Below are 17,252 nucleotides of genomic sequence, written 5' to 3' on the forward strand. Positions count from 1 at the left end.
GTTTGCAGCTGTTTCTTCTCATTTTGAGTCGTGCCACATCAGCAAATGAAAGTCCCGAAATTTTTACTCCATCGTCATCGTTAAGGTCGACTCTGCTTTGAGGAGGCAGTTCTTCCCCAGTCATCTTTTGAGTGCCTTCCAACCTGGGGAACTCATCTTCCAGCACTATATCAGACAGTGTTCCACTGCTATTCATAAAGTTTTCACTGGCTAAAGCTTTTTAGAAGTAGACTGCCGGGTCCTTCTTCCTAGTCTGTCTTAGTCTGAAACCTGTCCTCCATGGGTGACCCTGCTGGTATCTGAATACTGGTGGCATATCTTCCAGTATCACAGTAACACACAAGCCCCCAGAGTACGACAAACTGACAGACACATGGGGGATATTTGGATTATATTACAAATATTACGAATAGTTTTTTATACATCAAAAAATTTCTTTTAATCTGATTTGCGGTCATAGTGCCCCTCTAGCTATTTCTTCCTGCTAGCTTACAGTTGGTTTCCATAATTTTGTAATGGTTAACCCTGAAGATTGTTTCATTTTTATTAATGCTGTCATACATCATCAAGAGCTTTGTTGACAATATAGCATACATATGCCTTTATTATAAAAGTCTTAAATCTTGGATATTTGGACTATGAATTATATTTTGCTCTGAAACATAGACCTGTAAACATTAAATTGCATTCAGTGTGGGATTTGTATCCCATTAAGGATAGTGTAGTCCAGCATCACTTTACTAAACATAACTAAAATAGAGAAATGAGGTCTTATCTGGTCCTTGCAGAAAACACATGTCTGATGTTTAAAATAAATATTAAATGACTCTCATAAAAGGTCCTGAAGGGCCAGGATAAGCGGAAATCAGGCAGAAGGAAGGCTGCACTTTTAAATCACATCCCAGTGGCTTAGTGAGTATTAGAGATCTTCCAGGTCTGACTGGCAGTCTGAGAGTTGTTTGTAGCAAATAGGAAATGTTTGTTAAATAAGTTTTCATTTATGTTTGTTGGAACTGTTGCCTACATCTTTTTCTATAGCATGTAGCTTTAACATTGTGGGACCAGCTGGGAGATGGGACACCTCAGCACCACCAGAAGAGCGTGGAACTCTTTTATCAGTTACATAACTTGGTTCCTTCTTCTAGCATCTGTGAGGATGTTATAAGCCAGCAGTTAACCCATAAAGATAAGGTAAATTCTTCTCTTTTTATCCTGTGCCCCATTATAACAAAAGGTAAATTTAGAAAACTCTTTAGGAAAATTATTGCAGCTAGCATCTGAATGAGAGATATTATAGCTTAGTTCAGAGTAAAGACTGATCGTAATCTCTTCAAAATAAAGTTCTTTATAAAAGGTATCAGTAATATGAAAAAATTTTTAGAAAACCAGACTTGTTGCAGTCAAGTTGATTGCAACTCATAGCAATCCTATAGGACAGAGTAAAGCTGCCCTCACAGGGTTTCCAAGGAGCAGTTGATGAATTCAAACTGCCGACCTTTTGGTTAGCAGCCCAGCTCTTAATATGAAAAATTAAGTGACCCCAAATCAAATGCTGGGTTTATTTGTTGTTTCAGAACACCAGTTATGGGTAGTGGTGATTAAAGCTGCTGCTGATCCCAACTATTGTATCATTTAAAGAGGAATCAGTGGCCACAGTTATGTAGCTGGGGGATGTATATGTGAAATGAAATAATGCATGTGAAATTACTTTTATAAGCTATATTGCTATTGTTGGTCCCGTCAGGTTGGTTTTGACTCATAGTGACCCCATGTGACAGTAGAACTGCCCCCTAGGATTTTCTAAACTATAATCTTAGCTTGCCAGATCTTTCTCCTAGGGAGCTACTGGGTGGATTTGAATGGCCAACCTTTCAGTTAACAACCAAGCACTTAAACGTTGCACTACCAGGGCTCCTTTGTAAGCTGTAGAGTGTTAATATGTGAGATTATATTATTTACATTATAATATTACATTTTAATAAAGATCCAAAATAAGGGCTTTGTATCCTAATGTATATGAAGTTATACATATGTCAGTTGGAATAAAACCGGTGAAGTTATGAGCAGGTCTGAAAAGAAGCTGGAAGAATCATTGTGCGTGACCTCTTCAAGGTAATCTAATGAAGTTTGTGGTCTTGCTGTGCCTGCTCTGTATTATAAATGGAAGATTTTACTGAACACTTTTAGAAGTGGATTAACCCGTTAAAAAATACATCTAAATGCAGGTGAATTTGAATGGGTCATATTCAAAAGGTGTTCATTGTATTGAGTAAATTAAGCATTTGGTTGGGGGAAGGACAGTAAGAAAAGTGAAAAGTTTATTTCAAGATGATATTAAAATTTTATTCCTACTTCAGCACATTCTTTTAGAATTTCTGAAATAAAATTGTGTCATACACCCTGCATTTTAATTCAGCAAGCTGTGTTTGACATTAGGTTTAAATTTAGGGCATGTTAAATACCTGTTTTTACTTGTGTAACATTTCATTTTTAAAGAGATTCTTCTAAGTTATGATCAAAGATATGCACCCATAAAAAATACACACCCTTTTATTTACTTTTATTTTTATGTTTGGATTGCTTGATGTACAGCCACAGGCTTCATAGAAAAAGCATTTATTAAGGCCCAGGAAGTGGCAGGCACTCTTCTGACCTATCACAAGCAATTAAAAAAAAAAAAAAAAATAGCTGCTGTGGAGTTGACTCTGACTCATGGCAACCCCTGTGCATCAGAGTAGAATTGTGTTGCACAGGGTTTTCAGTGGCTGGTTTTTCAGAAGTAGATCTCCAGGACTTTTCTTCCAAGGCACCTCTGGATAGACTCGAAACCTCCAGCCTTTCAGTTAGCAGTCAAGCATGTAAACCATTTATACCACCTGGGGTCTCCATGAGCAATTTAGCTAGATATATTTCCTGATGTGATGGGGTTTTTATTTGAAGGATTCACAAATGCTAGAGGAAGACTATACAAATTCTAATAATGTCACAGTTTTTATTTGGGATTTTTATGATTTATATTAATACACGTTCATTATCTAATACCAAGAGCCTGTCTTTCTAAATAATTTATTTTTACGTTGTGTTGTCCATTGATATACAAATATATAATCTTTCCCAAATAATCCCAAGAGTGGTTTAATACTTTTCTTGTAGAAGTAATTTTTAAGTATTTAATATTTTGAGTCTCTAATAAGCCAGCTTTATAAGTAATGATGAATTCATTTGGGATTACCGTATAATTTCTGAGAATAAAAATAAATTATATTGTTTGATAAAATAAATTTTGACAACTGAACATTTGTATTAAAATGAAAGAGGAAGTGCTTCCTAGACTCACGATATCATGACATGTATTTTATTGCTTTCAATTCCCTCATATAGAATAAGTGTGGTTAAGCACTCAGCTGCTAACTGAAAGGTTGGTGGTTCAAACCCACCTAGCCGCTTGAGGTTGAACGATATGGTACAATGATCTTTTAGGTTTAATACTTCTGTATATATTTAAATATTATCTACCTTTCTACTTCCATAAAAATATAATTAAAATTTATTCCAGTGTGTATTTGTATACCGTGAACATAAGGCTCTTTTGTAAATAGTTACTTTGATGTTGCTAAAATTGCTTATTATTTTCAAGGGAAAATAAAATAACTTAACCTCCCATGTTCTTCCTCAGAAAATAAGGATGGACGCACATGCAAAATTTGCAGTTCTTTGGCATCTAACAAGGGACCTCCATATAAATAAATCTCCATCTTTCGCACGTTCCTTTGACAGGTTAGTTACTGCTTTCAGTTTGCATTTTATGTTCAGATTTTCAGTCAGATAATCTCAATGTTTTCTTTTTTCTTAAATTCTCTGGGTAGTTTGGTAGGGGTAGGAGACACCAATATATAAAGTTTACAGAGAATTTATTACCATATTTTTATTCAGGTAACGTGCACCTTCTACATTTGCCAACTGCACCCTCCCCCTCGCTGTACTCCTTGTGGTGTTTTCATAAGTGTGGCTCTGCCATTGTTTTTTTTACATGTTGCTGTAAAAAAAAAAAAGTTAGCATAGTACACCTACAAAAATACCTTGGGTTGGTGGGAGGGCATGGTTGGCAAACAAATATAGAAGGTGTGCATTATTTGTGTAAAAGTACAGTAATTCTCTTCATTTATTAAGATAATTATTAACCTAAGGCCCTTCCTTTCACGGGACAGCTACTCAAGTCTGTACTATGTGCCAGGTGCTATTCTAAGTACGAGCAATGTATATAGCCTTCCTGAGTCTCTAAACCAATTCAGTGAAACTGTAAATAAACAGTAGATTGTATAAAGTGCTTCTCTAGCAGTTATTCTAGTTTTGTGCCTAAACCAAACTTATTAAATCTACAGCTGAACTGACAAACCCTTTCCATGGGTTCAAAGAACCTGTTGCTGCCTGAGTGTGATTTTGCGTTTTCCCCATACTACATTGGTGACTCATACCCCAAATAACAGATTTGCAGTCACTTCCAAGGAGCTGTCCTCTATAGGTATTGATGTAAGTTAGCAGTCTCCCCACAGGTCTCACAGAGTTGACCACAAACCTAACTATGCTTAAAACCCAGGGCAGGATCAGCCATGCACTCTATTGGACATTATTTCAACTGGTGCTTTTCAAGCAGCATTAAACCATATATTGGACCTCCTACAGTGAGTTTGACTGCTAACCAAAAGGTCAGTAGTTCCAATCTACCAGGTGCTCCTTGGAAACCCTGTGGGGCAGTTCTACTCTGTCCTATAGGTCGCTATCAGTCAGAATCGACTCAACGGCAACAGGTTTGGTTTTTTTGTCTTTTTATAGTGTACTAGGACCTGGGCTAGGTACTTTACAAATATTATCTTTAACCTTGACAACTACCCTTCCTTCCTCGTCATCCTTTCTCATTTTATAAGTGAGGTGATAGAGCCCCAGAGAAGTTAAATGGCTTGCTCAAGACTGCACCAGAGGTAAAATGCAACAGCCCAGATTTGAATCTTGAATTTTTTTATTCCAAACCACACACTGATACCTTTCAGAGATGGTCTTTCCTTGAATTAAGTACATAGATTGGACCAGCATGGAAAGTAGTGTTGCCTTACAGGGGGTTTGATATTTGTTGATGTGAACAGGAATAAGTTGTAAAACAAGATTTATTAAGTAAGTTTGTTTTTCTATCCTTTAATATTATAAATGTAATGCACACTTATGAAATTTCATGGAAGAGAACATTTTTTTTTTTTTCCTTTCTCGTATGTACTGAGACTGTAGGGGATTGAAATTATAAAATGCTGTGGTCAAAAGTTACCTTGAAGCATCGTTACCTTAAAATAGTTCATTCAAAGTAAGAAATACAACTTATAATGATGTTAATTTTAGAAAGATTTGAGTCTTGAAGCTTTTTCAGGTGTTTTGTTCTTTGTTTTAATTATTGTTGTTTATTATAGGTCACTGTTCATCATGTTAGATAGCCTTAACAGTCTAGATGGTTCTACTAGTTCTGTGGGACAAGCCTGGCTGAACCAAGTCCTCCAAAGACATGATATCGCAAGAGTTTTGGAACCGTTATTATTGCTCCTGCTTCATCCAAAAACTCAAAGAGTTTCAGTGCAGCGTGTACAAGCAGAGCGTTACTGGAATAAGGCTCCATGCTACCCAGGAGAGGAGAATGACAAGCATTTCGTGCAAAATTTTGCCTGCGGGAATGGTGAATATCACATGGAAATAAACCCCAGAACAAATAGCCATATTTGGAATTAAGTTATTAAAATAAGAAAGTGAGAGGTGAACACAGTAGTGATTGGCAGGAGAAATGAAGTGAGATTTTCCCCCATGGGCTTATTATTTTCTTCCCCTCTCATGAATTAGCAATGCTTATGTAGGCCTCGTCAAAATGTACTTCATCAATGGCCATCTTAAAGAAATTGCATCTCTCTTATTGGTTGGTTCTACCAGAGAAGGAATCAGCCACAGCTCTGGTCAGAGAGACATTTCTCAATTTTGATGGAAATACTTTTAGAGCTGATTTAGCAATACTGGTCCTACAAGGCTCTGTAGATTCTTCAACTGGGAATCTATAGGAAGCCTGTGATGCTTACACTATTAAGTCCACACTTTCAAATTGCCAAGTGATCCCCTCTAGACTACAGTAATAACAGCCCCTTATATTGGATTAATTCATTATAGCTTAAGGACAAAAGAGAATCGTGTATCTCATATCTCTTGACAAGTAACACTGTGAAGTCAGGTTGTAAAAAGGTAACTTACCAAGTGGGGATCTACTGCTCAGAGGGCTGTGGCTTTCTCAAATTCCCACAGCTGGTAAGTGGTGAAGCTGGAATTAAACTTTCATGCTTCCCTACTCCATCTGCAGTTCGTTTCTTCTGCAGAGCCTCAGTTCCTCTCTCTAGCTCTTACTGAATGTCCAAGAGCATGATCTACCCTGCTCATTGCCAGAAAATCTTTGTATTAGTGCTTCACCTGCTGTGGTCTCTGTCTGTCTGCTGAATTCTCATTCCCCTCTGAGATCAATCTCAGGCCCCACTTGTGTCACAGTGCTTTCCCTGAGCTCCATGGCATTTGGTTTGTACTGCTCATGTGGCACTAAGGCTTCTGTCTTTTACAAAAGAATACTATTAAGAGTGATCGTCACCCCAAAAGGTACAGAAATGGATGAATGTATTTGTGGTTTCCGGCTAATTTTAAACTCCTTAAAGAGGAGCAATGATGCTTCTTCCTTATCTCCCCACTCACTATCTCCTGGTTTAGCACCTTAGACATACTAGAGTATTCATAAATATTTGTTGACTTTTATTAAAATTGAGGAGATTGTTTATAAATTGGCTATATACTAAACTTTAATTGAATCCTTAGAAATAGTATAACTAAAGGGAAGCATTATACAGGGAGAAAAAAACTAAAATTTTGAGGTGCAGTAAAAAGGATATTTTAGGCAGAAAGGACACTTACATTTTGTCTATGTTAAACATGATGTTCTGTTTATTTGAATTCTATAGTAGACCTTCTACTGTTATCTTTAAACTACTAAATAAACTCTTACACTCATGTATATAATTTTCTGACTTAAAAGGTCTAAAATAATGATAAATTAACAAGTATGTTTACTAAGAAATTATACTAATGATTGATAGTCTTGTTTACCTTTCTACATTTCAATTATGTTAATAAATTGTATATTTTTTCTCCTTTTCAAATTTTCTCTTATACCAGTAAGCCAAGTGCAACACATTACATCGAAAGGAAATGGTGAAAAGCCGCTTACCATGGATGAAATAGAGAACTTTAGTCTCACTGTTAATCCATTAAGTGACAGACTTTCCCTTCTAAGTACCAGCAGTGAGACAATTCCAATGGTTGTGTCTGATTTTGATCTTCCAGACCAACAGATAGAAATACTTCAGAGTTCTGACTCTGGATGTTCACATTCCTCTGCTGGGGATAACTTGAGTTATGAAGTGGAAGCTGAAAATGCAAGTGCCCAGGAGGAATCTCAGATGCCAACGGCAAGCTCCCCAGATGATGATGTTCAGCAGGTAGTGTCTGACCTCATCTGTAAAGTCGTAAGTGGCCTTGAAGCAGAATCTGCATCAATTACATCTCAATTAGAAAGTGAAGTTATGACACCAAAGTGCAGTGCTTTAGATATGGGTGAGGAGACAATCGAAAATGAAGATCAGTCCACTCAGCAGAGCCAGAGTGGTTTGCTGAGTAATGAAAGTCCTCAGTTTCTGTCTGTGTCTGTGGAGGAAGGCTGTGAGTGTTTGACAAACGGGATCTCCAGAAATAGCTCCTCACCTTGTATTTCAGGAACCACATTGACTCTCCACGACCCTTCTGTTGCTTCCACAGAAACTAAATCTAGACAGAGGAGTCACAGTAGTATTCAGTTCAGCTTCAAAGAAAAATTATCAGAAAAAGTCTCAGAGAAAGAAATAATTGTTAAGGAATCAACTAAACAACCAGGAGCAAAACCCAAAGTAAAACTTGCCAGAAAGAAGGATGATGACAGGAAAAAAGCTTCGAATGAAAAACTCAAACAAACCAGTGTATTCTTTAGTGATGGTCTGGATTTAGAGAACTGGTATAGCTGTGGAGAAGGAGAAATCTCTGAAATTGAGAGTGACATGGGTTCTCCAGGATCACGGAAATCTCCCAGCTTCAACATCCATCCTCTCTATCAACATGTGCTTCTGTATCTTCAGTTGTATGATTCATCAAGGACCCTGTATGCTTTCTCTGCTATCAAAGCCATCTTGAAAACGAATCCTGTTGCCTTTGTAAATGCCATTTCAACCACTAGTGTAAATAATGCGTACACTCCTCAGTTGTCTCTGCTTCAGAATTTATTGGCCAGACATCGGATTTCTGTTATGGGCAAAGACTTTTATAGTCACATTCCAGTGGACTCTAATCATAATTTCCGGAGTTCTATGTACATAGAAATCCTAATTTCCCTCTGCTTATATTACATGCGTAGTCATTACCCAACTCATGTCAAAGTCACCGCACAAGATTTAATAGGCAATCGAAACATGCAGATGATGAGTATAGAAATTTTGACACTCCTCTTTACTGAGCTGGCAAAAGTAATAGAAAGCTCAGCAAAGGGTTTCCCTAGTTTTATCTCTGATATGTTATCTAAGTGTAAAGTTCAGAAAGTAATTCTTCACTGTTTGCTGTCCTCTATCTTTAGTGCACAGAAATGGCATAGTGAAAAAATGGCAGGTAAGAACATGGTTGCTGTGGAAGAAGGTTTCTCAGAGGACAGTCTTATAAATTTCTCAGAGGATGAATTTGACAATGGTAGCACACTCCAGTCACAACTTCTGAAGGTGCTTCAAAGGCTGATTGTTCTAGAACACCGGGTAATGACTACCCCTGAAGAGAATGAAACAGGTTTTGATTTTGTTGTATCTGACCTAGAACACATCAGTCCTCATCAGCCCATTACTTCTCTTCAGTATTTGCATGCTCAGCCAATCACATGTCAAGGCATGTTCCTCTGTGCAGTGATACGGGCTCTTCATCAACACTGTGCTTGTAAAATGCACCCACAATGGATTGGTTTAATCACATCTACTCTGCCTTACATGGGAAAAGTTCTACAGAGAGTCGTTGTTTCTGTGACACTACAGCTTTGCAGAAATTTGGATAACCTAATTCAGCAGTACAAATATGAAACTGCTTTATCTGATACTAGGTAAGATTTTTCATCTTGTTCACATTGGCATTTTTCACATATATGACTGCTTAAACATCTAGAACCCATTGCCACAGAGTCAATTCTGACTCATAGTGACCCTACAGGACAGAGTAGAGCTGCCCCATAGGGTTTCTGAGGAGCGGCTGGTGGATTCGAACTGCCAACCTTTTGGTTAGCAGCTGAGCTCTTAACTACTCTGCCACCAGGGCTACAGTCATTTACTCATCTAATATTTATTAAAAGTCAGTTACAATTTGAGTAAAGAAATTAGTGATTATCAGTAGGTTACAAATAGTAAGTCATTTTCACAAAGAAAATTCAGCTTAAGAGTATCAATATAAGGAAAAAGAATGGAAAAGGGAAGCAATATTTAAACAGGCCTTTTTTCTCCCAAGGGCTAAGATGTTGATACTCTTTTTGACTGAGCTGACAAAAATAATAGAAAGCTCAGGAGGAGTTTCCCTAGTTTTCATCTCTGATATGTTATCTAAGTGTGAATGAATTTCACACTGATTAATTTAAATTTACAAATAATTATTTTGCCATTTAATTTTATTTCTTGTTTTGGATTTTCATGGCTTGGTGGCAAATTTCATTTGTGTCTTCAGTCCATGTTCAAAATTGTTACTCTTATGTATCATTGAGTTGGCACCAACTCTTAAGTCTGTAGAAAATTAGCCAAATGTTTAGTAGACTGGTATCTGGATTTTCTCCAGTATAACCTTGGCTACAACATGTCAAAAAAGAAAAGAAAATGGTCTACATAGCTTAATATTGTTCACCAATTGCTAGAGATTCAGTGGCTATATTTGTTTAACCAGTAATCAAATTGCCATCGAGTCCACTCCAACTCATGGTGAGATTGCCTAGAATTTTTTAGACAAAAAACACCTTCATACATTTAGTCCAACTCCCTTATTTTATAGACTAGGAGATGAAAATCCTCTGGTTTATTCTTTTATTCATCAAATATTTATTGAGTACATAACCGTGTGCCTGGTACTTGCTGGGTATTTATCAGTGACAAAACATGCACTTTGTTTTGACAGAACTTATGTTAAAATGAAGTACATTTTATTTCAGGCCTCTGTGGATGGCATCAGTTATTCCACCGGATATGATTCTTACTCTTTTGGAAGGCATCACAGCTATTATCCATTACTGTTTGTTGGATCCAACTACCCAGTATCACCAAGTAAGACTGCGTAAATATTTGACTCCTTTATAAAGGCTATGAAGTCTAATAAATCTCCTTTTGTAAACCTCAGTAAGTGATATCATGGTCTTCCCCCCGATTTTAACAGCTCTTGGTCAACGTAGACCAGAAACACTTGTTTGAAGCACGCAGTGGAATCCTCTCAATCCTTCACATGATCATGTCCTCTGTGACGTTGCTCTGGAGTATACTGCATCAGGCTGATTCTTCAGAAAAGATAGCCGTTGCTGCCTCTGCATCTGTTACCACTATTAATCTTGGAGCCACAAAGGTTAGAAAGTTCACACTTAAATCTGTAGTGTTCGAGTCTGTAAAGGATTTTTTCAAAAATTACATTAAGAATTTGTGAATAATTTGAGTAGTATTTGACGTTCTGCATGGGTTGAGTAATTGTCAAATAATTTTTTAAGTTGCATTGATATATGATTTACATACCACAAAATCCATCCATTTTAGTACACAATTCAGTGGTTTTTAATAAACTTAGAGAGTTGTGAAACTATCTCCACTATCTAATTTTAGAACATGTCCAGGAAGAAGATCCCTCGTGCCCATTTATAGTCACTCACTCTTTCCTTCCTAGCCCCAATCAACCACTAATCTTTATATATAGATTTCCCTTTTCTGGGCATTTTATATAAATAGAATCATACACTATGTGATCTTTTGTGTCTAGCTTCTTTCACATAGCATAATGTTTTGAGATTCATTTTAGGGTTAGTTCATACCTCTTGTAACATGCATCAGTACTTTCTTCCCTTTTTAAGGACATTTTTTAAGGTCCTTGGGTGGCACAAATGGATTTTGATTAGCTACTAACCTAAAGGTTGGCAGTTCAAACCCACCTTGCGGTGCTGCAGAAGAAAAGGCGATCTGCTTCTGTAAAGATTACAACCAAGAAAATCCTATGGAGCAGCTTTACCCTGTAACACATGGGGTCGCCAGGAGTCGGAATCGACTCCAGGAATAGACTCCAGGACAATAGGTTTGGTTTGGTTTAAGTTGACATTTTAACATGTAAAACTGTCCTGGAAAACAATTTAGTAACATATCATAGTCTTTAAACATTTCATAGTCTTTGAACTATAATTTGCTTTAGAAATAAATTTCGACATAATCAGAATTAAGCCAAGATATATATACGAAGTGTTCATCATAATATTTAATGGCAAAAAAAAAAGAACAAGCCTAAACAGTAAATGAAATAGTTAAGTAAATCATCTTTCAGTGTTATTTAACTATTAATAATCATGGTTTTGAAGAATTCTTACTGGATGGAACAGCACTCAAAAGTTTAATAAAACAGGTATGTTGTATAATTGAACAAACATTGCATTCACAATTATGTAAAAAAAAAATTATCCAGAAATAGAAATAAAGTTCATCCATATAATAATAGTGATTATCTGAGGGTGGGATTAATGGCTGAATTTTTAAATTTTTTTCTTCCTTACACTTTGATATTTCTCAAATAGTCTATCTCTAGAGGGAAATGATATAAATCTTTTAGAAACATGTTATGCTGTATCAAGTTGTCAAACTGACATCCCTCAATTGCCAATCTTATTTCTAGACCTGACTTCCTAGATCTGGGAGTCACAGGAACACATATGGACTTGGGGAAAGGGAAGGAAGAAACCCATTAGAAAATTTATCAGAAAACTGATATTTGGATTAAACTATCCTTTTTTTGTTTAATTTCACTGAAATTTTAAATAATTAGAAATTGTCCTCTCCCTTTTTTAAAGATCTTACATCAAACTTAATAAATTGAATTTCATATATTATGTTTTTCTATTATCTCACCACAGTGAGTAGATTCTTGCATTTGGCTGACTGGTAGTTGTCACTTTATAGAATTTTTTCCTTTTAAAATTAAAATGGCCATGGTAGCATCTCTTAACACCACTAAAAGTCCCGTTAATATTATTTAGGCAATAAAACATAATGTCAAACTTAAGTTGCATATGTTGTTGTTGTTAGTTTCCATCAAGTCAGCACCAACTCATGGCAACACTGTGGATAACAGAATGAAATATTACCCTGTCCTCCACCATCTTCATGATCATTGGTAATCAGACAATATTCTGTTATGATCCATAGAGTTTTTATTAACTAATTTTTGGAAGTAGATTGCCAGGCCTAGTTCAAGAAAAACTAAAATTGCAATCTAGTTATTAATGTTTTCATAAAGTTTGGGGTTTTGTTTTGTTTTTTAGTTTCACCTGTTGTTTGCTTAAACTGTTTTAGAACTTGAGACAGCAGATCCTTGAATTATTGGGGCCCATCTCAATGAATCATGGTGTTCACTTTATGGCTGCCATTGCATTTGTGTGGAATGAAAGGAGACAAAACAAAACTACCACCAGGACAAAGGTATGTATTTAACCACTTGGTACTTTTTGTTTTTTCATTTAGTAAGCATTTGGTAAGTACATACCAATGTTTACTCTCCATTAGTTGCGATGGGGCTTCGTGAGGGTGGGGTGGGGAGTTGAAAACCAATGTAGTTTGTCTATAGGTTTAGATAATGACTTGTTACCTGAGTTTTCTTTAAATATGTATTGATTAAAATTTTGAAATTAATAATAAAAGGCACTATTTTATGTGGAGATAAAGAGAAGGTAGCATGGTATTACAACTAGCTATATTTTAAACAGAAATGGTAACGTGGTATTTTAAAATGCTAGTCATTCAGTACAAAGCAAGGATATGGAGAGAAGCTTTAGTCTTGACTAGTTTTTCATTGCTGTGTGATAGCTTAAATAGCTCATGTTTCTAAATATAATTCACATATTGGTTTTGACTAGATTAAACATGTGAAAATTTTGTTTGTGAGTTTGAAAAGTTTTCTATGTTGAAAATAAATGGTGACTTAGAATGGTGAGGGTATCTAATTTAAATTCATATATGTTCAGCTAACTGTGTTTTGTTGTTGTTAGAAGGGCTGTTTTTGTACTGACTTCACATTACATTTATTCTGACTTTTTGAAAGCAGTAAAAATAAACATTCCCACTCATATTACATGATTTTCCATGTTAGGATTCAGTAATAGATGTCACACTTGACAGAATCAAAATTCTAGTCTGTTGAAAAGCAGTCAAAGACGTGTGATTTAACATGGCATATTGCACACACGTATTTTTTCTCTGCTCTCTCCCCCAAAATAAGAACAAAACAATTAAAAAAAATTGTAAACCCACAATGACAAAAAAAATTGGGGGAGGTAACCACAGAAAATAAGAACGCTGAAGAAAATTTTGCAAGATGAAAAGCAGATGTCTGAATCACAACTGACTTTTTTAGAGAAGAAATGGCTTTTATCTAAGTGCTTGTAAGAGGGGAGCCAATTCCCACTGCAGAACCACAGTCTCAGGAATTAGAGGTACCAGATACAAAGGGTTGGGAGGGGGTTGAAATTTGAAGGGCTGGTTTAAGTTTATAAAAGGAGCAGAAGACCCCTGCCAGCCAGATCCTTTTCCACCAACCCAAGCAAGGATTCACTTCTTCTACCCCAGCAGGAGACTGGAGTTAAGTTTGAAGTATTGGGCCCCATCTAAGGGGAACTCTGAAGAGTTTATCAAGGGAAGCTCTAGACTCAAGGGCCCAAGGTTTATGCAGGTAGAAGTTAGAGTTCAAACTGAAAGCAAGGACATTCAGGAAAAGTTTACATACTAAAAAGGAAATCAGCCTCACCCCATGAGCTCACAGGAAGATATATGTTAAATCTCCCTCAGGTAGGAGTTTTGAGGATTCCTTTCTGTGGGAAAATGGCCTAACCAAAAAAAGAGAACTATAGCTGCTGACGTTGTTGCATCCCCTAACAACAAAAAAAAACTGGGTCTCTGTCACCACACGGGGAAGCCCATCTATCCATTAGTCATGCCCACAAATGCAAGACCATCACTCTTAATTCTTTTTGAGAGGCAGTAGTAGCAGTGGTTAACAGCACAGACTTTGAGACCAGATCCCTGGAGTTCAGGTTTTAGCCTCTGTACTCACTATGTGACCTTAGGGAAGAAATGCTACTTGGGCAAAAGAAGCAAAAAGGTCAACATACATATAAAGCACCTAGAGCAATGGCTGGCACTTAATAAGCACTCTGTAAATATTAGCTGTATCATTATTCTTCACATTAAAATATGAATAGACAGCCAAGGATTAACAGTCACGTGAAGAAAGCCTCCAGTATGATAGGCAAAGACCAGAACAACTAGATAAAAAGTAATCAAAAGAAACAATGCAGGGAACAGAATAAAATGTAAATAATAACAGCCATGTCCTTCAGGAGGTGAGATAATATTACCATCCATGAAATAAGAGGAGTCTATGAAAAAAAGTATTCAAAAAATTAAAAACTTTTCTTGGAGATTAAAAAATGTTATAGCAGAAGCAAAACAAAACCAGTAGAAGGTTTGGAAGATAAAGTAGATAAATAACCAAGAAAAACAAAAATTTAAAGAGATGGAAAATGGAGAAAGGAGATAAATTCAGGGGAGCAATACTGGAGACTCAGTCTTTTTGCAGAAACAAAGAACAGAAAAAATGAGGGGGAAAATATCAAAGAAATAGTATAAGACAATTCCCCAGAAATTAAGGAACTAAATTTCCAGATTGTGCCTAGCACTGTGAAAAAAAATCCATAGTAAGGCACATCAGCATATAGTTTCAGAAATTGGGATAAAGAAAAGATTCTAAAATCTTCTAAAGAAAAAAATACTGGTTCCATTCAAAAGAATGATGATGACTTGTCAATAGCAACATGGAAATTTTGATGGGAAAATTAGTCTTAACCTAAAATCCTGTACCCAGCCAAGGCATTCTTAGTCATGCAGTGCCCCCCTCCCCAAAAAAATCCCATCAGTGTACCCTTCAGCTACTAGAAGATGCCTTTTCACCTTGAGGAATAAACCAGGAAGGAAGACATGGCATACAAGCAATAGGGTTTCCAACACAGGAGAAAAAATGCAAAGGGACTCCCTAGGATGGTGGTGATAGAAGAGATATCAAGATGATACTGTGTAGTAAGCCTAGAGAGTACCAGCCCAGGGTGGAGCAGAAAGACATACAACAGCGATATCTCAAAAAAAAAAAAGGAGAAAGTAGAAGATCAATTGATACATTTGAATATGTAATAGAAGAGATTTACAGTTGTTATATTTGGGGGATAAACTTGTGACACAGAGAAAATCAAACAAAAAGGCAGTTTATTAATTCTAGGAAAAGCAAAAGGTTACAAAAGAAATGCAGTTATAGTGTAATACACAGGACAGCCATAAATGTCATGCAAACATTGGATATTAATTTAAACAAAAGTGTAGTATAACTGTGTTGGCATCATAGGAAAAGAAGTGTAAGAGAGCTAACTCTTCCTTGTCTAAAGTCAGAAGTACATAGATAATGTCTAAAATTGAAGAAAAAAAAAAAAATCCCGAAGTAGGAAAAAATAATAGCAGTGTGTTATTTAGAAATAACAGGGAAGAGCTAAAAGTTAAGCATGGTTGCTTCTGAGCATGGGAAAGGATGGGGTGAAGCACTGCTGTTTTTTCTTAGGTTTATCATCCTGTTTGATTTTTTTGAAAATGTTATATGTTGATTTATAAATAAATTTTACCTAGTTAAGGGATTTGAAAAGAAAAGGTCTTTATATTAAGAAGAGGCCGTAAAATATTCTCTTAATTTTGTTTCTGCTGTTCAAAAAAATTATATACATACACATATACATGCATAGGAGCTCTGGTAGCACAGTGGTTAAGAGCTTGGCCACTAACCAAAAGGTGGGCAGTTTGAATCCACCAGTCACTCCTTTAAAACCCTATCGGGCAGTTCTATTCTGTCCAATATGGTTGCTATGAATCAAACGCCATCACACAGCAACTGGTTTTTGTTGGTTTTTTTTTTTTTTTTTTTTTAAATACATGCAGGTCATTCCTGCAGCCAGTGAAGAGCAGCTTTTACTAGTGGAACTGGTTCGTTCAATTAGCGTCATGAGAGCAGAAACTGTTATTCAGACTGTGAAAGAAGTTTTAAAGCAGCCCCCAGCCATAGCAAAGGACAAGGTAAGAAAAAGCTTTTCTTAGCTTTTGTGTAGTTTTGTTTCAGAAATGATGCTGATACGTAAGACATTTTATTTTTTAACCGTATGCCCTTTTAACTACAGTGCTGATGGCAGAGATGATCACGTCTGGCCCTCATACTGCTATAATGAAAACAATTATCAGTATCTGCCATGATTTGCTATTATGATCATTCCTGTAGCCAGTGAAGAGTTGTTCATTGCTTCTACCTCCCTATATATACTCCCAAGGCAGTCAGGAACTATGTGAACAAATTCTTAGGGCAAGTGTTTCTGATCATTTAAAGGAGAACACAGGAGCCAGAGGCCAAGCTCAGCATACCTCAGTTTCTGCCACTTTTCATAGTTCCTTTATTCTTACCTGTTTTGAATGAATCTCTCAGTTCTATAAACTCTCCAAGTTTTCCCATAACCTCAGTTCTAGTCAGTGTCATTTCTTGACCACATATAAGACTGTGCTCTACAAGGGTTGTAGAAATAGAATTAGACCTAGTCCCTGCACTCACAGTGCTTTGTCTTTAATTAGGCAGACATAAAAGTCTACAAATTAGTAAAATTATAGACACCTCTATTTTTTCTTTTTGTTCCAGAAATACCAAGAGGTCATATTTTCATGGAATACATATATATTTACCAACTATAAACATTAGACTTTAAGCCAAGCCAAAATAGACCTAATTGCATTCTTAAAAGAATTGCTCCATAGATCTGAAAATGTTGATTTTAT

The 17,252-nt window shown here is 36.3% G+C and overlaps 1 protein-coding gene across 10 annotated transcripts in view; it reads left to right on the plus strand.

The window, feature by feature from the left end:
* The window catches only part of DOP1A (DOP1 leucine zipper like protein A), a 123,772-nt gene that overhangs the window by 70,973 nt on the left and 35,547 nt on the right, over positions 1-17,252 (plus strand). For all 10 annotated transcript variants that reach the window (XM_064288416.1, XM_064288422.1, XM_064288413.1 and 7 more), the window contains 8 exons: positions 1,039-1,191; positions 3,677-3,777; positions 5,457-5,716; positions 7,240-9,229; positions 10,316-10,427; positions 10,537-10,719; positions 12,699-12,824; positions 16,374-16,508. In XM_064288416.1, coding sequence (XP_064144486.1) covers positions 1,039-1,191; positions 3,677-3,777; positions 5,457-5,716; positions 7,240-9,229; positions 10,316-10,427; positions 10,537-10,719; positions 12,699-12,824; positions 16,374-16,508 — 3,060 coding nt within the window. The remainder of the gene's footprint in view (positions 1-1,038; positions 1,192-3,676; positions 3,778-5,456; positions 5,717-7,239; positions 9,230-10,315; positions 10,428-10,536; positions 10,720-12,698; positions 12,825-16,373; positions 16,509-17,252) is intronic.

This window comes from Loxodonta africana, chromosome 1 (assembly GCF_030014295.1).
Source record: "Loxodonta africana isolate mLoxAfr1 chromosome 1, mLoxAfr1.hap2, whole genome shotgun sequence".
In the NCBI taxonomy this organism is placed as follows: domain Eukaryota; kingdom Metazoa; phylum Chordata; class Mammalia; order Proboscidea; family Elephantidae; genus Loxodonta; species Loxodonta africana.